Source organism: Hemicordylus capensis, chromosome 9 (genome assembly GCF_027244095.1).
Source record: "Hemicordylus capensis ecotype Gifberg chromosome 9, rHemCap1.1.pri, whole genome shotgun sequence".
In the NCBI taxonomy this organism is placed as follows: Eukaryota; Metazoa; Chordata; class Lepidosauria; order Squamata; family Cordylidae; genus Hemicordylus; species Hemicordylus capensis.
In genome coordinates, this window is record NC_069665.1 from 31807767 (window position 1) to 31827600 (window position 19834).

Below are 19834 nucleotides of genomic sequence, written 5' to 3' on the forward strand. Positions count from 1 at the left end.
TGGGCAATTGTCACCAGAGCTCTCATCAGCACTGGCTAGGAACAGCAGCAGGAGAGAGGGCATGCCCTCACCTCTTGCCTATGGGCTTCTCAGAGGCATCTGGTGGACCACTGTGGGAAACAGGATGCTGGGCCTCCTTGGGCCTGATCCAGCAGGGCTGTTCTTGTGGCATTGTAGTTATGTTGAGTTGTCTTTTTGTTGGCCATGACTGACTAGCGTGTAGCTTTTGTGACCAAGCACCAAGTGTCCATGAAGAGAGAGTTTTCACCCCAAATGTTGCTGCTGGAGAGGAGCTGGAATAAACAGTGCATCAAATGCATATGGATACCTTCCCCAGAACAATGCAAGCCGTTTAGCTAGAAAGCACAGCGCTTGAAGCTGGCATTGAAACTTTGCAGCACTGCTCAATGTTGATATATCTGAAAACTTTTCCTAATGAATTCTGTGGATTTAATTGTGTGTGTATTATGGAAGATTGGCCATTAGATCTAATATAGCATCATTTAAAAATATTAATTTAGTTTGTTTCTGTACTTCAAAGCTAATTTAAAGAGAGTACCAACTGCAACATATTCTGAAAACAGCACCTTAAATCCACAGATAGACATTAACTGTTGATTTTTAATACTTTTGAGATTATTTTCAAGCATTTGAAGGATTTGATAAGGAGAACTAATGTCTGTTGCTTCTAGGCTTTAGTTGTCTGACAGTCAATCCACTTCCTTTCAAAAACTGAACACACAGAGTTCATGTGAAAGAAAATCAAAAGGAAACAGCATGTGCTACAAGAGTGTTGAATAAGGATTGTCATTAAAGGGATGTCTTTGAATTGCTTTCATAATATCCTGCTAGTAACTCTTTTCCTGCATAAGAATATGGCCTAAAGTTTCTTATTTTAAAAAGCTATCTAGCTTCAAATAATTACCTTGAATTGTGCTATCTTGCATCTATATAGTCTGTTTCTGAAGTCATGGTATGAACTTCATGTTCTCATCTTAGTCCTTTCCCCTATAACTGTGAGGACAAAGTATTGAGAGATTAACCTTGGTCTGTTTTAAAAATGGTTCTTTTGTCTGGCAGCAATTATTGCGTCTAGGCATGGTAGGATCTACTTCCAGGTGTGTGCAACTCAAGCCAGTCACACTGCCTGCAGATTTCAGCCATAACTACGAATGTACAGCGAAGAATAATTAGTACAAATTAGTAGGGCTGCATGTTTGGAGAGTTAGACGAAACTATCAAGATAATAATACACTTGTTTGCCCAGATTTTCAGTTCAATCTGGCTTGAAGTGATTTTGCAAAGCCCAAAGACTTAAAAGGCACTGAAGGGAATTGTAGCATGTGCAGGGATGAGGAGATCATTGGGGAACAGGCCCTTCAGAAAGTCCAGAGTAGATGCTAGATGGAGGCATACATTGAATCATAGTGGACTGGTTACTCATCATAGGGATGGTAGTATGATGATTCATCTCTCCCTTCTCAGGAGCCTACCTGGAACATAAAAAGCTGCCTTAGACCAAGTCAGACTCTTGGCCCATTTAACTTAGTATTATCTATATTGACCGGTAGCAGCTTTTCCAAGGTTTCAGGCAGGAGTCTTATCCATCCCTATCTGGAAATGCTCGCAGGAATTGAATTTGGGACCTTCTGCATCATCATCATCATTATTATTATTTTACATTTATATCCCGCTCTTCCTCCAAGGAGCCCAGAGCGGTGTACTACATACTTGAGTTTCTCTTCTACAACAACCCTGTGAAGTAGGTTAGGCTGAGAGAGAAGTGACTGGCCCAGAGTTACCCAGCAAGTAAATGGCTGAATGGGGATTTGAACTCGAGTCTCCCCGGTCCTAGTCCAGCACTCTAACCACTACACCATGCTGGCTCCCATGCTGGATTTGGAGGGCTGTTGATGAACTTGGCCCAATGCCAAGGACCCCAAAAGGATCCTTCTTCCTAGACGTAGGATAATTTCAAACCCTAAATGAAACTTTGGACCAGAGGATTGCTTCTGCTCTCTTCTCCCCCTGTCCTGTGGGCAGATTAAAAGGCACAGTGTGGGGGAATAAATTAAGATGTAGTAGGATCCATAGGAAATCCGGTATTCAAGAAGGTCTTCACTGATCTTATTGGAGTACTAGGCACACCATCCTTCTACTGGAGATGCTGATTTTTCTGCTTGATATGGAGGAGGTCCGATTTCTGAATAGGTTGGGCCATGTAACACCCCCGCTCACTCTGAAGAAACAACTTGCTTAGCTAGTGAAGCTTATGGATGAAGAGGGGAGTGCCGGCCAGCCTCCGTAATAAACCTTCAGCTGCTTCAGATAGACAGAGAGATTTACTCTCTATACAGTACATCTGTAGTGCCTGGCCCGGTCTTCTGCCCAAAAGATCTCCTTGAGGATATTTTCCCTTCTACTAAGGGGAGTAGTACTGATGGGCTTATCATGTTTAAAAGGGACCCAAGACTCGCTCTTCACTCCTTCTAGTCCTGGCAGGCAGGTAAGCAAGGAACGCATCCAGTTGGTTGCAGCATCAAGTGGCTGGAAGTGGAAGGTGACCTTGGGCAATTCAGAGCTGCAGGAGCATATTCTTGTATATCCTAAAAACACATCTCACTATGTAGCATAAATTCATTTTCTCTGCGTTTAATTTATCCTGAACAGACAACACTTTTTGTGTTGGTAATGCTAGGAATCCCAAAGTGTCACTGTAGGCAATCCTCCTGAAAGTGGATTGCAGCTCCTTCACACAGAACCAAGGCATCTTCTGGTGTGTTGGCTCCATCTCTGACTTCAGCTGCCTGACACAGTTGCCTTTGCTGGTGCCAGCAATGACATTCTGCGGTGAGGGCTGGTGAACAATATTTTCCTCATTGAAGACTTAATCTTCACTTGTTCTCTGCTTCCTTAGCCACAGGGCGACACAGTATCTGGCTGCAAATCAGATTGCTCCAGGTCTTTCTTTCAGTGCTTTGATTTGAGGTTCTGGGACACATAAATGGGTTAAATAAAGATTTGCTGCGGTTAACTTCAGATTTCTGGAGGAACGGGATTGGCTGATTTCAGGTATGAGGGCCTGAAGGAACAGACTGCTAGTTCTGCTATTACTGTTTGGCTTCCAATGTGCAAATCAGACTACATAATTTTAAAACTGAGTTTTAGTAATTGGTCTTTCAAGAGCACATTTGATTATTTTAACAGAAAAGGCGTATTTCATATTCATCAATCCAAACATGAGGTGACTCTTTTGGAAATCAACCAACTAGCAATCCAAATAGCCCTCGGCTACTTTCTCAGCCTTCATGGCATATATGCAGCTGAGCTGGGAAGAGGAAGAGGTGCCTGGTTTTTGGAGCTGTTAGGCATTGACAGTAACAGGAATGACTGTGTGGAAGAAACTGGCTCTCCAGTCTGCTGCTAAGTACTTCTTACCAGAAGGTACCAGTGCTCTGTCGCCTGCCCATTTCTCAGCAGTGTTCCAGCAATGTGAACTGCTGTGCCAAAGAGGTGAGAAGGGAGAAGCTATGCTGCAGAAAACTCTATCTGAGGAAGGACCTGCCTCAAAGTTGCCACACATGCATATTTCACTGTTTGATGTAAAATTTTATGGCACTGCAACAAATCTCTTAAACACAGCTTGCACATTCCTCTTTAAAGAGAGACCATCGTTTTCAGTAGGCCAGAGGTATCTTGCTTCTCATCACTTTATGTCATGCTTCGAGATGAAAATGCAACAATAGGTGCTGCTTTAATTTAGTTTTTGTCTGTGGCATATTCTGAGTTGGTAGTGAGGATGTAGTGGGGAAATAACTTGCTTAGGGAGCAAGAGGTTGCCAGTTCAAATCCCTGCTAGCATGTTTCCCAGACTATGGGAAACATCTATATCGGGCAGCAGCGATATAGGAAGGTGCTGAAAGGCATCATCTCATACTGCATGGGAGATGGCAATGGTAAACCTTTCCCATATTCTACCAAAGAAAACCACGTGGCTCTGTGGTCACCAGGAGTTGACACCAACTCAACAGTAAAACTTTACCTTTAGTGAGGATGTGAATTTGTTTCATAATCAGTTGGCCTGCTTTTGCAACAGTTCTTAAAATAAGAAATGGCAGCTTCTGTCACATTAGGGGCAAGTAGTTTTTCAAAAATTGATGACAAGAGGCATTTTAGATCTCAGCCATTCTGACCTCATTTCCATCTAGAAGAGCAGAGGTTTGCCTTCTCTGCCATGGATTCTCTTTACAGGGATTGGAATTTGTTCCATCTCTTTTGGCCTGGCTAACGAGACCTCAGGCACCATGTGTGTGGTGCTTTCCCAGCCCTACCTGGAGATGCTGCCATGGAGTGAACCTGGGACTTTCTGCACTCAATGCAGGTTCTCTGCCACTGAGCTATGGCCCAAAGGTAGCATACATGGGTCTCCCATCCAGGCACTAGCCACACCAAGACCTGCTTAGCTTCAAGTGGTGAAAGACCTGTGGTCTGCTAGCACCTCCTTTCTTGTCCCATAGAGCTTCTCCCATTCCTGTAGGCTTCTGAAACAAACATTTGTTGTTCTAGAAGTTGCTGTTTTGTATGGTCTGTTAGCTGTCAGCCTGTCTTTCCATTGAGAAGTTTTTTTGCTAGTACTTACGATAAACGTGGCTATTACAAAAATGGGTGCATCCCTTTGCAACTTCAGTAAATGGCAGCCTGGTGTGCATGTGTCTGGTATAAAATTAAGCTGGGATTAGCAGTTTGGAAGGGATTGGGCCTAAGATGAGACGTTTCCAATCTGCTGAAGTGTTATGACTTGTCAGTTAGGGCATTGCAGCACTGTTTACCTGCTTTGTATCTGGAAAGAAATGGAGGAGGAAAGAGATCTTCATGAGGGCCCTAATTTCCAGCTTGCTGGTTGGTTGCATCTGTCACTCTAGAGTGGCAGACCTCCTAGTCTGAATTGGTGAACATGAGTCGGCCGTTCCAGGTAAGAAATAACCACTTGTGCATCTGTAAATATGAGTATTTAGCAATGGATTTCCAGTCTCTCAGAACAGACTGAATCCTTTCCTTATTCTGTTTAAATGCTACTCATTTTGGCATGCGAATGTAAGGGGAAATTTGAAATGTTGGGGATTGTAATGTAAGTAACCAGCCTACTTTGAATCTGCCTTGAACTTTTAAAGTAAATTGGATTGCTTAATGATATTTGCTGGGATGCTAGTTGTTTTCTCTATTAATACACTTAACTTGCATTCTAGCTCCGCCATTCAGAGACAGGCATCGTGTGGTGGGTTGTGTGACAGTGTCTGTCAGTAGTGAAGACAAATAGTGCCAGAGACACTTAACCCATCCAATCTCACCCAGGGTATAGGTCGGTCTCGTTTTCAGACTTTTTCATAAGTCTCTTTTATTTTATTATTTTATTTATTTTTGTTCTAAATAGTGAATTGACTGATTGAAGTTAAACTCTTAAAGCTTTTGACTTTACATCAATAAATGAAGCTGAAGAAAAATAGAAAGCCACACTTGGCATGTAAGGTGTCAAAAGCAGGTTTGCAGCCACTTTGTATGTCCTGGTTCATACTTCTGCCTCTGACGACACAAGGGCTCACGTCTGACTTTGAAACTATCCCTCTGTTCACTGGTCCAGCAAAATCTGCTGACAAAAAGATTTGAGCAATACTGGAAACTGGTATTGTCAAGCATAGAAAGTGCAAGGCTTATAATCAGCACTGAAATCGAGTTAGGCTCTGGGAATTGGGTCTACTAGAATCAGTCCCAGGGGTTCACCTTTTGTTGCTGAACTTTCATCTTTTTCATTCTGTTTCCTCCTGAACAGCAAGTTGCAGACAGCGCGGCAAGCGTGCTAGGGAGTTCTGGGGAGCTCTTCCATTGGCCGCAGGCGCGTAGTAGCGGCTCACCCTACAAATGGTTAGAAATATGAAAGCCATTCCAGGCCTTTGCGTTTGTTCTCCGCTTTGGGAGGTGACTTGCAATGCTGGGCAGCTGCTAGTTACTTTCTCATCACCACACTGACACTTTTTCCGTTTGAAAAGCTTTGTTGCCCTGAAGGACTTGCCTGGAGAGAGTGCCCAAGAATATCTCAGGACAAGAAATGACTTAAAGATAGCAGATCCCTTTGTGCCTAGCTGTGAGCTGATAAGGGACTGAAAAAGCTCTGAAAGGCCTGAACAGCTTATAGTTTTAGTCTTCTAAGATTGTAAAGTTGTCATAGATGGTAACTTGAGCAGCTCCTAACCTCTCTGATTAGGCCAGCTTCTCAGATCCAGATTCTTTCACAGAGGAGAGGCTCTTCACTTCACTGCCATCAAAACAAAATGGGCATTTAGGTTAAAAGCTGCTGGTAACTAGTCCAGCTGGAAGGCAGCAAATATCCTGGCTAATGGAGGTGAACTCTCAGGAACAGGGGCAGTCTTCACCTTGCACTGACTTATGCTGGTTTGCTTTGAGCTCTTCCATTTGCACACCAGATAACTGACACCGATTTACTAATCTGGAGGGTGCCAGTAAGGGCACAGGAGCTTGCTGTGCATTCTTGAATGATGTCTTCTCTTTCAGCTTGGAATGCTGGAAGGTATTGTTCAAAGGGCTTTTAGCTTCCAATGGGATCTCTCCTATTTGGATCTTGGATGAGTTAATTATAAAACAACTTGCACAGATAACTATGCATTGCAGTGTTGTTGGTCTGCCCCTGGATGCTGTTATAAAACATGTGATTGGCATGTGATTGTAATTCTAAAATGGCTTGAAGATGTACCTGATCCTTGTTAGTATGTAATCCTGTATTTCACAAAATGCAGTAAAAATATCCAACCCTCCCCTAACTTTGAGTTTGTGCTTATTGGCCTGTGTCTCTCTCTGGTCCTAGAAGTCAAAGGGAAGTGTCTGGAAAATGGGAAGGATTCTGTGTCTGCTGCCTAGCTGAAGGTTGTTCAGTGGGATGGTAAAGGGTGACCACCTTCCTAAATCCAGCCAGTTGCCTCTGAGTTATGCCCAACTCCTCTTAATGGCTGGTGGCTTGAGGGAAACACCAGTTGCACTTTGACCTTTCTTATTCGGGGTAACTCGAGATAGTATTTTTAAGTTTGGCTGAGGCCGCTTCTGAGTGCCATCATCAGCCAAGGACCTACCATTACATTTTAAATTCTTCACATCCTAATTAGCTCACACTGCATCCAAATTGTATTTACATTATGTGAAAAATTAGTGTTTGTCTCAGTAATGAGATGCATTGATCTTCTGAGGAACCTTGCTCAGCTTTAAAAGTAAGAAGTTCAAATGTAGTAGTAGGGATGTCAGCCCTAGCTTATCCTCTGTGTAAGATCATATAATTGGTTTCTCTTAAGTGGTGTGATGATTAAACTTGCTGCTCTTTTCCTTTAAAGCCTCTGGTTTATAACTTGGCATAGCTGTGACTGTTAAGTAAACCAGGCAGTTGTTTCATGCACCCTCATTGATCTTGGTTGCCATCTGCATGACTGATGCACAGGGCTGGTAATTGAAAAGTAGGGCCCTGATGGTCTCTGGAGGAGCAGAACCACCACTCTTTTCAAATTGTCCATAAAACAATATTAATTGGAGGGCCCTCCCTCTGGAGGAGGTTATAATGGGTTCTAGCTATTTAGCTTGGTGCTAATATTTTTGTTCAATAAAATGAACCCATCATTGGTTTTCTTGGTAGGATTTTAAACGGCCTCTGCACAGGGCATTATCCCTGCCCCAGTGTGGGCTGGTCTGCAAACTCTTCCCTCGTAGGCAGGCACATGGGTGCTGCTTTGCCAGACCTAACACTGAAGGAAATGTGTGCCAGAGGAGCAGGCTGGTCTCTGACACCCAAGCTCAGCGGATGAGCTCTTGGCACCTTGCATCAAAGATGAGGCAACCTTCCTGCTTGTCTATCAATTTCACGATCATCTTTGTCATGGGCAGAAATCCAAAGATGGTCATCTTCTGCATGGAGTTTCCTTTGGTGGTGGGGGAACTGCTAGGGTGGGGTGGGAAGCATTGCCTGCAGCAATGCAAGTTTGCAGCATTATTCCTGCATGCTTTATACTTTCCACAGTGCATGTAATACACCATAAACTATGCAAGCTGCATACTTGTATTTCTGGGTGGGTGAATGTTTAATAGCCAAGTGGCAACTAGTGCTGTTTTAACAATAGCCAGTTTAAAAGCCATGCCCAGTGGCAATCTGCTTTAACTCAAAAGTGGCTGCAAATCAGCAACTGAATAAAGTCACTGAAATGAGCAAATTTTTATATCTTTCTCAGGAAAGCACTGCATTAATGCATGATATAAAAAGGATTTGAAAAATGTTTTGGTTTTTTTTTAAAATTTAAATGCAGTTCTGAGTGACTGAATCTTCCAATTTCAGCCTCTGCATTTGCCAAGGAGCAAACTGGAAAATGGAACTGGTATCACTCATTGGCTCCAGATTATTCCAGAGAAGAGATTGGTGAATGGGGTCAGGGTCAAGAGTGACTTTGAGGGAGCAATGCACTGGGACCGAACTGACAAACTTTCACCTGCAACCTCTGTAGCTGAAGCTAAGCAGAAGTTTGCTCTATTTTGTTGTTGGTCAATATTGGTTGGGCTTACTAAAGCAAACAGTTTCGCTTACCATAAAGTTTTGCTGACAATATTTTGTTGTATTTTGAGAAAAGCATACATTCTCATTAAATGCCATTTAAAAACAAACCCTGCAGTGATCTTCAGCAGCCAGAATAAAGAATTAAGCTTTTATACTACAAGACTTATTCCACCCCAGTGTAGTGACTCATCATCAGAAGCCTGCCTTCCTTGTAGCTCTTGAAAGTGTTATCATCTTGTTTGCTCTCCTCAGTGGGCATTAGCTTCAGTATGTAATGAAAGAACACCTCCTAGTTTGCAGATTATTCCAGGATAAATTGAAGCCTCCAGTTAAACTCTTGATGCCATTTTTGGTTCTTGATTTACTTTAGTGTACTGAGACACATGCAGAGAGTTTCAGTCCACACTCTGTTTAGTTCAGAGCAGTTTCTTGGTCTTCAGGAGGGCTACTGTGGAGTGAAAGTTTAGCAAATGGCGAATCACCTTGTGCATCAGAGAATTGTGCTGCTTTGAAGAAGCCTTTGTAACCATTATGGTCACATTCAAACACATGGCTTGATAAGTCAGCCCAGTCAACTCAACAGAGTAGAGCGATTTAGCCCTGATTCCAAATGATGTCCCTTCTGCTGAGGCTCTTCCGCCTTGATATGCTGTTTTAACCCTTCTCCTTTTTAAGGGGTCAAATTTCCAGGGAGGTGACTTCATTCTACCTCTTCTGGGTCTTGCCTTTCTGGGCCCAGCATGCTCTGATTTCAGATCTTGGCTGATACATTTTTAAAAAAGCCATAAATAATGATTGGTACCAGTTCCATTTTGCTACAGTTAAGTTAATCTTATATTTCATTTCTCATTTAATAATTGATATCTGGAATAATCAGCAGCTCTTCTCATTTATTTTCTTATATTTTTATTCCAGGATTTGCCTCTGAAGCAGGGAGTGTCTGCATTAAAAATGACCTGTAGTTCTCTGCTTCATAGGTTAGAAACTTATTTTAATACTTTGTGGCTAAGCACAGTCCCACCATTAAAAAGTGCAAAAAACAAAACAAAATACGGAATGATTGGCATTGAATGTGGCCTACAAGTGTCCATCTTGCATTGGGTTTCTATCCCTTTAGATAAAATTGCTTGAACCCGCTTAGTCCAGCGGAGGCAATAAAAGCGCCCTTGTTTGCTTGCTGCCTTTTTATGACTTTAAAAATATTTTTGAAAAAATCTGATTGCCTCATGCATAAAAATGGAAGTACCATTTGGACACTTTCCAGATACTTCTGTATTGCTTAAGCCATGTATTGCTTGAAGTGTTTAAATTCCAAAGCAAGCCAAATTCCAAAATACTTATTCGGGGGAAAGAAAAATCAGTTCACAAATCACATTGTTTCAAAGGGACTGCTATAGCCAGCACAGTTGGAATCATGTACCCTGTATTTACTTCTGAATTGTACACCGCAGATGCTTCTTCAGCTCCCTCCTCTTCCTCCATGGGCGGTGCTTGCAGCTCCTTTACCACCTCTTCCAGCCCCACCATTTACTCTACCTCAGTCACTGACAGCAAAGCTATGCAAGTGGAGAGCTGCTCCTCAGCCATGGGGGTAAGTAACCGAGGGGTAAGTGACAAGCAGTTAACCAATAACACAGTCCAGCAGCAACAGGCCACCCCGAAGAGGCATACGGTCCTGTACATCTCGCCGCCACCAGAGGATTTGCTGGACAACAGCCGGATGTCCTGCCAAGATGAGGGATGCGGATTGGAGTCTGAGCAGAGCTGCAGTATGTGGATGGAGGAGTCCCCCTCCAACTTCAGTAACATGAGCACCAGTTCCTACAATGATAACACTGAGGTGCCGCGTAAATCCCGTAAGCGAAATCCAAAACAAAGGCCGGGGATCAAGCGGCGAGATTGTGAAGAATCAACCATGGATATCTTTGATGCTGACAGTGCCAAAGCGCCTCACTATGTCCTTTCTCAGCTCAGCACGGACAGCAAAAGCAACTCCAAAGCAGGAAATGGGTTGGTATCTGCCTTTTAAGTTCTATCAGAATATGTTGTTTTAAAAAGCCAAAACAATTGCCTTGACTTCTCTTTAGTGTTCATTCAGCTCAGGTTCTCACAGAGAAATACAGGAGAGCTGATACGTGGAACTAAGTTCAATGGTTTCCTATGCTAAGACATGACACATTTGTGGTGTTGTATATTCTAGGCCAATCTGAGCAACCATTGAACTAACCAATCCTGGGACAGCTTTCTAGCTCTGCCCTAATAGGAGGCCCTTTCAATAAAACCATGTTAAGAGCATAATCCCTGCAGCTGAGATTGGCTCCTCCATGTCTTCCTCAACAGTGCCATACAAAGCTATTTGTGAGGATCTAAGTCTGCACTTCGCCCACTACTGTTTCACTTTCTCCATCAATTAAAGACAGCTGGTTTTGATCTTGTTATATTAACACTAAAAATGTTAAGATGTGCTGAACCAAATTTATGTTCCATGTCACTTCAGTTCTGTATTTGATTTCTCAGAAATAAATCTCTAATCCTGTGTTGCCGTGTGCTTCTCGGTTGTGTGTGTGTGTGTGTGTGTGTGTGTGTGTGTTGTCTGTGGTTGTGTCTGGGTGGTGGTTTCTCATCTCTTCCACTTCACGCTCTTCACTGAAGTGCATCCCAATTTAGAAATATTGGCTTGGATCCAAAGATCTTTCCTCATGAGCAGAGATGCTTCTACTCACATGGGCTGTGTTTATATGTGTGTGTTACTGACTCCCCCTCCCAACATCTGCTGTCCTCCACCCCCTTAAAAATGGGTTTGGGAGGGGCAAGGACCCTCATAGTGGCTTTTCAGGGTTTGTGTGAGTAGAGCTGTGGATGGCCTGAAACGTCAGTGACACCACTCCCCTCACTCAAGCTAAAGTGCCATCCACTCACACAGGAGGATAATTGGATCCAAGCCTTGTCCACTTGTTTATGGTATAGGTTATTCTTGTGGCTCATCAGAACAGTGGGTTTATTTTGCATTCTTTGTGTTTGTGATATGTTCTTGTATTCATGCTTGGATTAGTGCATTGAACTGCCTGATGGGGAAAAAGAGCTTCCCATCTCTAAGGAGAAGCACCTTCCCTTTGTGTTACCCATGTTGTTCCAGACACATATTTAACACATTACTTTGCAAAAGCAGATTATAAGAAACTGTCCAGAGTTATTTTCTTGATGCTGCCAAAGAACCGTTTCCAATATGATTGGGTGTTCCCTTTCCTTTCAATAGGACCCACAGTCTTCCATTGACAGCTTCCAGAATTGACAGCTGTTGCCAAACTCTTATTCAAAATCAGAAAGTTGAGTCTGTTTTTCTGGCAGACGTGAGGAGCCTCTAAATGTCTTAAATTACTCTGGTTTTGGGTAACACTGAGCAGTAAAATGGTTGCCCAAATATGGTGGGATTTTTTCTTTCAAACCCCAGATTTCTTTCCCACTCTGTCGGAAGGACTCTGGGTTTATGATATAGCCCAAGTACCTCACAGCATCCATGTGAAGTAGGTTGCCCAAGGACTGCCCAGTGAGCTTCATGGCTGAGTCGAGATTTGAGCCTGTGTCTAAAGACAAGTTAAATCAAGAGGGTGATGGACATTGGGGCCAGCAACCTTGACTGCAGCTAGCCAGTTGAGTTGCAATGGATTGCTCTTCAAGTGGAGACCTGTCATTAATAACTTGCTTCAAATGCAGTCATCACAAAAACAAGGGATCCACCATGCTGTATTGAAGGCATCCAGCTCTGGCTACTGGAAGCATGATGCCAGGTTTTAGAGTATTGGTCTCGCCCACTGGGACTGAAGTTAAGTAGTAGAGCCTTTAGTGGAGTGTGTATCATTCACACTTGGGATTCCAGAACACTGAGGGGAGGCAGGAGGGGAAAGGAGGAGGTAGCAGAGAGGCAGTTGGTTTGCCAAGTGGGCTTTCAGCATCCTTATGCAGAATGTTTGTAGAGTTCGTTTAAAAAAAACATAAAGAATCTCTTAAAGGGCCTCTGTCAGCTTCTCAAGGGACGGGAGTGGGGGGCGAGATTCCTGTCTGTGATTAAGTCATGCAAAGTTATCAAGGGTGAACATGCTGAAAGCATAAAATTGAAGGGGAGACATGATTAAAATCCTGTGACTGAGTTGGCAGTATCACCTGAGAAGCTGGACTTCTGTGCCCTAGACATATTGCTTGCCTTTACAGAAAACAGGATTTCTCATGAGATTGGAAAGGTTTCTTTTCTTAACAGCCATTCTAAAATGCAAGAACTGACTAATCATCTTTTCTAAAGCAGTCTTTTGTACAGCTGCTGTCTTGATTAAGTCATAGCTAGATGTAGAGTATTTACTTGTCAAGTGATGCCAGGACTTCAGAAACTGAGGCTTTCCATTATAGGATTTTATCCATTTTGGAAGCATGCAAAACACAGCAGTATCTGGTTGCAGAGCAGTATTGCATGCTCTGTGTAGAGCCTGGAGGGCAGATTGAAACGTGACTTATCTTCATGAACACACAAATGCAGTTCAGGTAGAACTAGCTAGATGGTGTACTGATGGTGAGCAGGGTTTAGCATTTCTGTAGACCTTTAGGCAGAACGGACATGATGAATGCAGGTTTTATGGCATACCAAGCAAGTCGCACGTGCTCTGTGGGTGAAAGCAGAAATACAGCCTCCCTGAACACTATGAAGGCCAGACTTGTGCCCTTGTACATCTGGGGTTTCAGACAGTAGTAGCATTTTCTGTCTTTCCTGAGGAGATCTTCTAGCAAGGCCTCTCCAAAGGGGCTCTAATACTGGAAATGCCCATGAAATCTCTCTGCTGTTGGTGGCTGTTCTGGATAGTCTTTATTCCCTCTTGTGTTTTTTGATTCCAGAGTTTTGATTTAGACCCATTCTGAATTTAGGCAACCTTCTTCAATGCTTCATCATGAGAGCTGGTTTAGGGCTTCCTGAACTCCTGACTTGATGCTGTAGTGTATCCAGGAATTCAGGAAGAAAGACAGGGACCCTTTTTCTACAGACAAACCTGCGGTCTGGTCAGACATGCAGATTATTATTATTATTTCACATTTATATCCCGCTCTTCCTCCAAGGAGCCCAGAGTGGTGTACTACATACTTGAATTTCTCTTTCACAACAACCCTGTGAAGTAGGTTAGGCTGAGAGCGAAGTGACTGGCCCAGAGTCACCCAGCTAGTATCATGGCTGAGTGGGGATTTGAACTCGGGTCTCCCTGGTCCTAGTCCAGCACTCTAACCACTATGCCACGCTGGCTCTCTTGCACAACCATGTCAATTGATAGGGGCAAGTGCAAGCTGGTAAGTGGATTGTAGGGGTAGGGATTGTTGAAAGGGTGCTCCTGATCTTGAAGTTGGAGCCCTCTTGGGTAAGCCCTTATGTACTCAGGTTATTAAATCTGCTTGACAGATAACTTTTTGTCTTCCTTACAATCACAATTGTTGGGAAATACGGGTTGGCCCCATTCATCTCTTATCAATCATCCCCACTGTCAGGTCAGATGTGTCAGTCTCTATAGGAGAGGCAAAAAAAAGTACTTTGGCGGGCTTCTTCATATAGGTTTCAGTTATGGAACTGATCATTTAGTTTTCAGGCAGTGCTGCTGGTAAGAAGCTGAGCTTTGTGGCCCAATAAAGCAGACAAACAGCTGAGAGAGCCTGTTCTTAAAACAAACAAACGAGTCTGATCCGTCACCATGTAGTGTCTGTAAACTTGAACTGCTGCGAGGTCAGGATCAGCAAAGCTGGCATGGAGCTGCCTTTTCTTTAGCATGGACATCTCTCTCTTCGCCTTGGATGCTATACAGAATGTACATCAGAAGCTAGATGGAGTTTGGACTAGCTGACTCGTGTAAAGGGCAGAAGCCCCTTTCTTGAGCTGTTAAATGGACAATTGCTCAGTTGGGTCACTCCATGAGTACCTCTCACTACATCTGTAGTGAAACATGATTTTTCTATATTTAATATTTTAGGGTTTTCAACCTGGAGAGGTGGAGATACAGTCTTTTTCCTTCCAGGGGTAATTTTATGTGCTTTAATGAGAAAAAGTGAAGGCACAGTTCATCAAAGTTAAACACATTTTAACATATTTGAGAGAGTCAAGTATTTACTTAACTTGGCCCCACTGAAATCAGAATGATTGTGTCCACAACACACAAGAGAAAAGGAGTAAATGATGAAACAGATGTAATCTCCTTTAGAACAGGAAGAAATTTTGCTCTAAAATAGCACCCAGGCATGCCTAGTACAAGCAGTTCTGCCACAATCAAACACAGAGTCATGAAAGAGATGTTATATTATAATGGATTTAAAATCCATTCATTCTGTTGTGACTGAACTGCATCCATTTTGAAATTGGTAGCTGATGTTATACTTGAAGGACAAAGGATTTAACATTTTCCATATAAAGTGAGGCTTCTGCTTAGTCTGATGTATTCACATGATTAGTGTGTTGGGTGGTAACTAGGGAAGTTTTGGCTAGTATGTGGTAATTGTCACTTGTTCAAAATGGCTGCCATTTCTTGTCAGCTGACTGGATGTATGCAGGAAGTGATGTTTAAAAGGGGTTATGTTTCTTAGGTACGGAATGACTTAATGCCTGTGATGGGGAGGGTGCAAGGAATTCTGCTTCCTCCCTGGCCGTAGTTGGAGGCTAGCTAGAGATGGCTCAGGTCTGTGCTGCATGACCTGCCCCCAAGGTCTGTTCATTTTTGAAAGAGCGCTTCTGATGACATGCGTTCACTGTTCTGCTTTGACTCCTCAGGACATCAGAAGCCCCAAAATCAGCTGGAGGGAAGAAGAGCCCGATGCTGTGTGGGCAGTACCCTGGCAAAAGTGAGGGCAAAGAGCTGAAGATAGTGGTGCAGCCAGAGACCCAGCACAGAGCTCGCTACCTGACAGAGGGCAGCCGGGGCTCAGTGAAGGACAGAACACAACAAGGATTCCCCACTGTGAAGGTATGCCAGCGGGGTAGGTGGCAGGACCAGAGGGGCGCTGTGGCTTGGGGGAAAGGAGAATCCTGCCCCTTCCCACGGCTGAGGCTGGCTCCTAGGAGGCAGAATGACAAATATTTCTCTCCGCCAAGCTTTCATGGGCTTCCCTGCAGTGCAAACGGTTGCCTAGAGCCATGTGGTGTTTTCCACTATTGATGTTTTCATTCTGAGTTTTAAATGGCACTAAATTAGGATTTGTGTATACAGCTCCTTCCATATTTCTCAGGGATGTGGCTATTTTGTTGTTTGGAGAGCAGAGAACTGGATGTTTCTTGGTGTAGCACAGGGGAGCCTTTCTTACCGAGGGGAGGATGTGTTAAATATAGACCAATCGCTGCTCTTGGCTTTGACCACTTAAATGAATGCACAGAGCACTGTCTGTGAGGCTGTTGTGTCAGAAGCCAGGCGAGCTGCACAGTGTGCATGGATCCCAGTGTCTCAGAAGAGGTATGAGGAAGACCAGGCTGAAGGGGGCCCTCTGCCCACACTGGCACAGTGGAGCCGGAATGAGAAAACGTCGCTCATGTTTTAGGTGGGAAGCCTTCTGAGTGGCCACTTGGTAACCCAGTAATGCACCTAGGAGAATGCCACATGTTTCTGATCCAGTTGCAGGGGAAAGTTGCTGCTGTCATCTTAGAACACTTTTGAGTGTTGCGGGCATCACTGAACAAAATGTGGCGCAGATTAATGTTTAGGGGGTGGGGGGAGATGAGTTGAAACTATAAAACAGCTTGCTGCATAGTGATCAGGCAGCAGGTGATAGGAAGACCCTGGAAAGCCGTTGCCAATCCAAGTAGCCAACACTAAGCTAGATGAACCCGTGGTCTGACTCGGCAGAAGGCACATCTTCACATGCTTACGTGACTCTTTCCCCCTAGGAAATACTGAACTTCACACAAAAACTGTGTTGCTTAGGAGTATTGTAAATAATAAATGGCTCAGATGTGCATACAGTTTAGAAACTATGTACTGTAATATATTAACATCTGAAATTGTTTTGGGCCTATTTTGTGTTGGGAGTTCCTGCTTACTCATGACTGTACTACTGTGAATATCCTGCTTTTTAATAAAAGTTCTCAAAGTGGTTTACACGGGAAAAACAAACAAGAGGGTTCCCTGTCCCAAAAGGGCTCACACTCTAACATAAGGTAGACACCAGCAACAGCCACTGCAGGAGAGCAGGCACTGGATTGGGACAGTTGTTTTCCCCCGCCCCTGAAAATAGAAGAAAATCACCACTTTAAAGGATGCCTCTGTGATGAGTTGGCAGGGGTTAATGACTCAGTTAACAGATAGTTTAATGACTAATTGTTCTAAAAAGTCAGGTCATCTCCAAGTTTGGCTGTTGAAAATATGCCCATTTCCTAAAGGACTCTGGGTGCAAAATTAAAGTTCAAGAAAACTGGAATTATATAATTTCAATTTGAGAATAAATTATATATTTGATCATACACACAAACAAGAATACTGGGTCTGGTTCATTTTTGCTCTTCAGGGAAACTTAACTGAGGTATTACATACCGTATTTTACGGACTATAGGACGCTACGGACTATAAGACGCACCTTAATTTTAATCCAGTTTTTCAGAGTTTTAACATATTAAACTGTTAGAACATATAAGACGCACCTGAATTTTGGCGGATATTTTTCGAGGAAAAAAGTGAGTCTTATAGTCCATAAAATACGGTAATTGTTTTCAGAGAACAATTTGTTATGGGGTGTCTAAAAAGTTGCTTGTTATTAGCTGTAGTATCTGAAGAGCTCACCTGTTCTTGCTGGAAAGGGGGAAACTGTCTGCCAAGCATTAGGCTTTAGCCCCCATCAGTATTCTGGTCTTCAGACTCTTCTTGTGGTGGAGTGTGCTGCCTGTCCCAGTCCACTAACTCTTACTTCCCTGCTCTATGATTCCAGCTGGAAGGTCACAACGAGCCTGTGACTCTGCAGATCTTTGTGGGGAACGATTCTGGTCGGGTGAAGCCGCATGGATTCTACCAGGCCTGCAGGGTTACCGGCCGAAACACCACGCCTTGCAAAGAGGTAGACATTGAGGGCACCACAGTCATCGAGGTGGGCCTGGATCCAAGCAACAGCATGACCCTGGCGTAAGTTCCTGTTTCTCAGTGTACCATGTATGGAACTGCTGCAGACATCCCGCTCAGAAATCCAGCTGAAAATCCCTTCTCAGCCAAGGCACAGAGAAGGGAGTTAATCTGAGGGGTAGGGGTGTGTGTGTGTGTGTGTGTGTTGTGAATATGTTTGGACTGGAGCCAGCCTGGCATGTGAGCAGGTGCTGCCCGTCCACTGCAGTGTCTGGGAGTGCTCGATGCACCCCATGTCAATATGTATAGCTGCCACCACTGTTGAAGTGTGTGGGGCAGCCCCAGTGTTCTCTTTAATTATTTTTTTTTTCATCTGTGTGTGGAATGAGTTTTGTTCTGGGCGGAAGTATCAAGGCAGTGTGTGCATGTGAATTCAGAGTGGGGCTTTCAGGAACACAGGAAGCTGCCATATACTGAGTCAGACCATAGGTCCATCTAGCTCCGAATTGTCTAGGCAGCGGCAGCTTCTCCAAGGCTGCAGGTAGGAATCTCTCTCAGCCCTAACTTGGAGAAGCCGGAGAGAGAACTAGGAACCTTCTGCTCTTCCCAGAGCTGCAGCTCCATCCCCTGCGGGGAATATCTGACAGTGCTCACACTTCTAGTCTCACATTCCTATGCAACCAGGGCAGACCCTGCTTAGATAAGGGGACAAGTCATGCTTGCTGCTACCACCAGATCAGCTCTGCTCTCTGATTCAACCTGAGCAGGATCTCAAATTGAATGAGCGGACATCAAAACATGTGTGAGTGCATGCACACGCCTTAGAGGGAACATTGGGCAGCCCCTCTATATGTGCTGTCAGTCTGTATATGCAAACGACTCTCCAACTCCTTGCCAGTGTTCAGGATGCAAAAACTCCCTGGCTGGCTGTGTTCCAGTTGTAACCAAGTTAACTTTGTGATTAAAAAGACATTTCTTTGTCAGTCATTCTCTTCCATCTCTCATAGTTCTTTCCCTTCTTAAGGCAGGCTTGCATAAGGAAAGCTTCAAAAAGTATTTTTTAAAACAAATAACTTCACTAGATTTTCCTTTTTTCTTTTCTTTTTTGTCAAAGTGGAGCATCTTCTGGGAAAAGCAGAGTCTTTCCCTGTGTGTTTGGATGATGGGCTTCTGTTCTGATAGCTATAAGATGATGGAAGTGGAGGGCAAAAATGTGCCTTCCTGATTAATGGGACTCTTTAGAAGCTGCTGGTGAGCAGGATCCAGCTGGCTCTGGACTTATCGGTTGTGGCAAGCTTAGACATACAGACATCAGCTATGCTTTGCCAAAAGGCACTTTAACGAGGCTGCTATCTGAAGCTAGCAAAGTACTGTATGATGAGGTCCTCTCACAATGTTGGCTCTGAAATGGTCCTTCTTCTGATGCATTGAACAATGCAGCCTTTCAGCAAGCACAAAGCTCTTCTAAACTAGGACTGCCATGCAGAACGCTATGAGAACATCAGCTTCTGGAAGCTGTGGATGACTTATTACTCAGTAGATCTTGGCTATTGATCTGGGGTTTTGTATCCATCCCCAAGCAAGATCAGCCTTGTTATTTAAAAGGAACTGTTGACTTGTGAAGGGATGAACTGTATGGGGTTGGGCTTATGACACTGTGTAAGATGAATTTTATAGAATTGTGTTCCTGTGTATGTTATTGCTTGAGTCCTATGGGAGTAGGGCGACATATAACTCTAACTAACTAAATAAACAAACAAACAGGTGTTGAACCAAGACCTCTGTTCAGGCCTCTTCTCAGCTGTGGGTCCAAGTGGGTAGTTTTGAATTGGGTGTGATCTCATGAATTTTGTTGCCCGTCTGTGAAGGGGAGGAATAGAGACCCACATCAGGATGTGTGTGAAACTCACCTTACTGAAAGAACTGCAGGCTCCTGCTTTGATCATGGGTGGGGGCTCTGAAATCAGCCTACACACTGAACTCCTGTTTATTTTGATTCTTAGCTGATATCAGAAACTTTGCCCGTTCTGCTTTCATATTAGCCTCAAAGAGGAGCTTTGGATCTTTGCAGGTGTATGGGGAATGGAAGCAGAAGTGCCTCTGCTTTCGCCATCCTCTCTAACAGCTCAAGTAGGAATTCTGCCACTTTCTCCCTCCTCCCAGCATGGTGAGATGCACA

General features: G+C 43.8%; 1 protein-coding gene across 6 annotated transcripts in view; it reads left to right on the plus strand.

Moving 5' to 3' along the window:
* The window catches only part of NFAT5 (nuclear factor of activated T cells 5), a 55068-nt gene that overhangs the window by 17951 nt on the left and 17283 nt on the right, over positions 1-19834 (plus strand). For 3 of the 6 annotated variants that reach the window (XM_053270537.1, XM_053270536.1, XM_053270538.1), the window contains exons 3-5: positions 10051-10609; positions 15387-15579; positions 17528-17718. In XM_053270537.1, coding sequence (XP_053126512.1) covers positions 10051-10609; positions 15387-15579; positions 17528-17718 — 943 coding nt within the window. Of the gene's footprint in view, positions 1-9514; positions 9577-10050; positions 10610-15386; positions 15580-17527; positions 17719-19834 lie in introns of all 6 variants that reach the window. The other 3 variants (XM_053270539.1, XM_053270540.1, XM_053270541.1) reach the window with 3 other exon arrangements.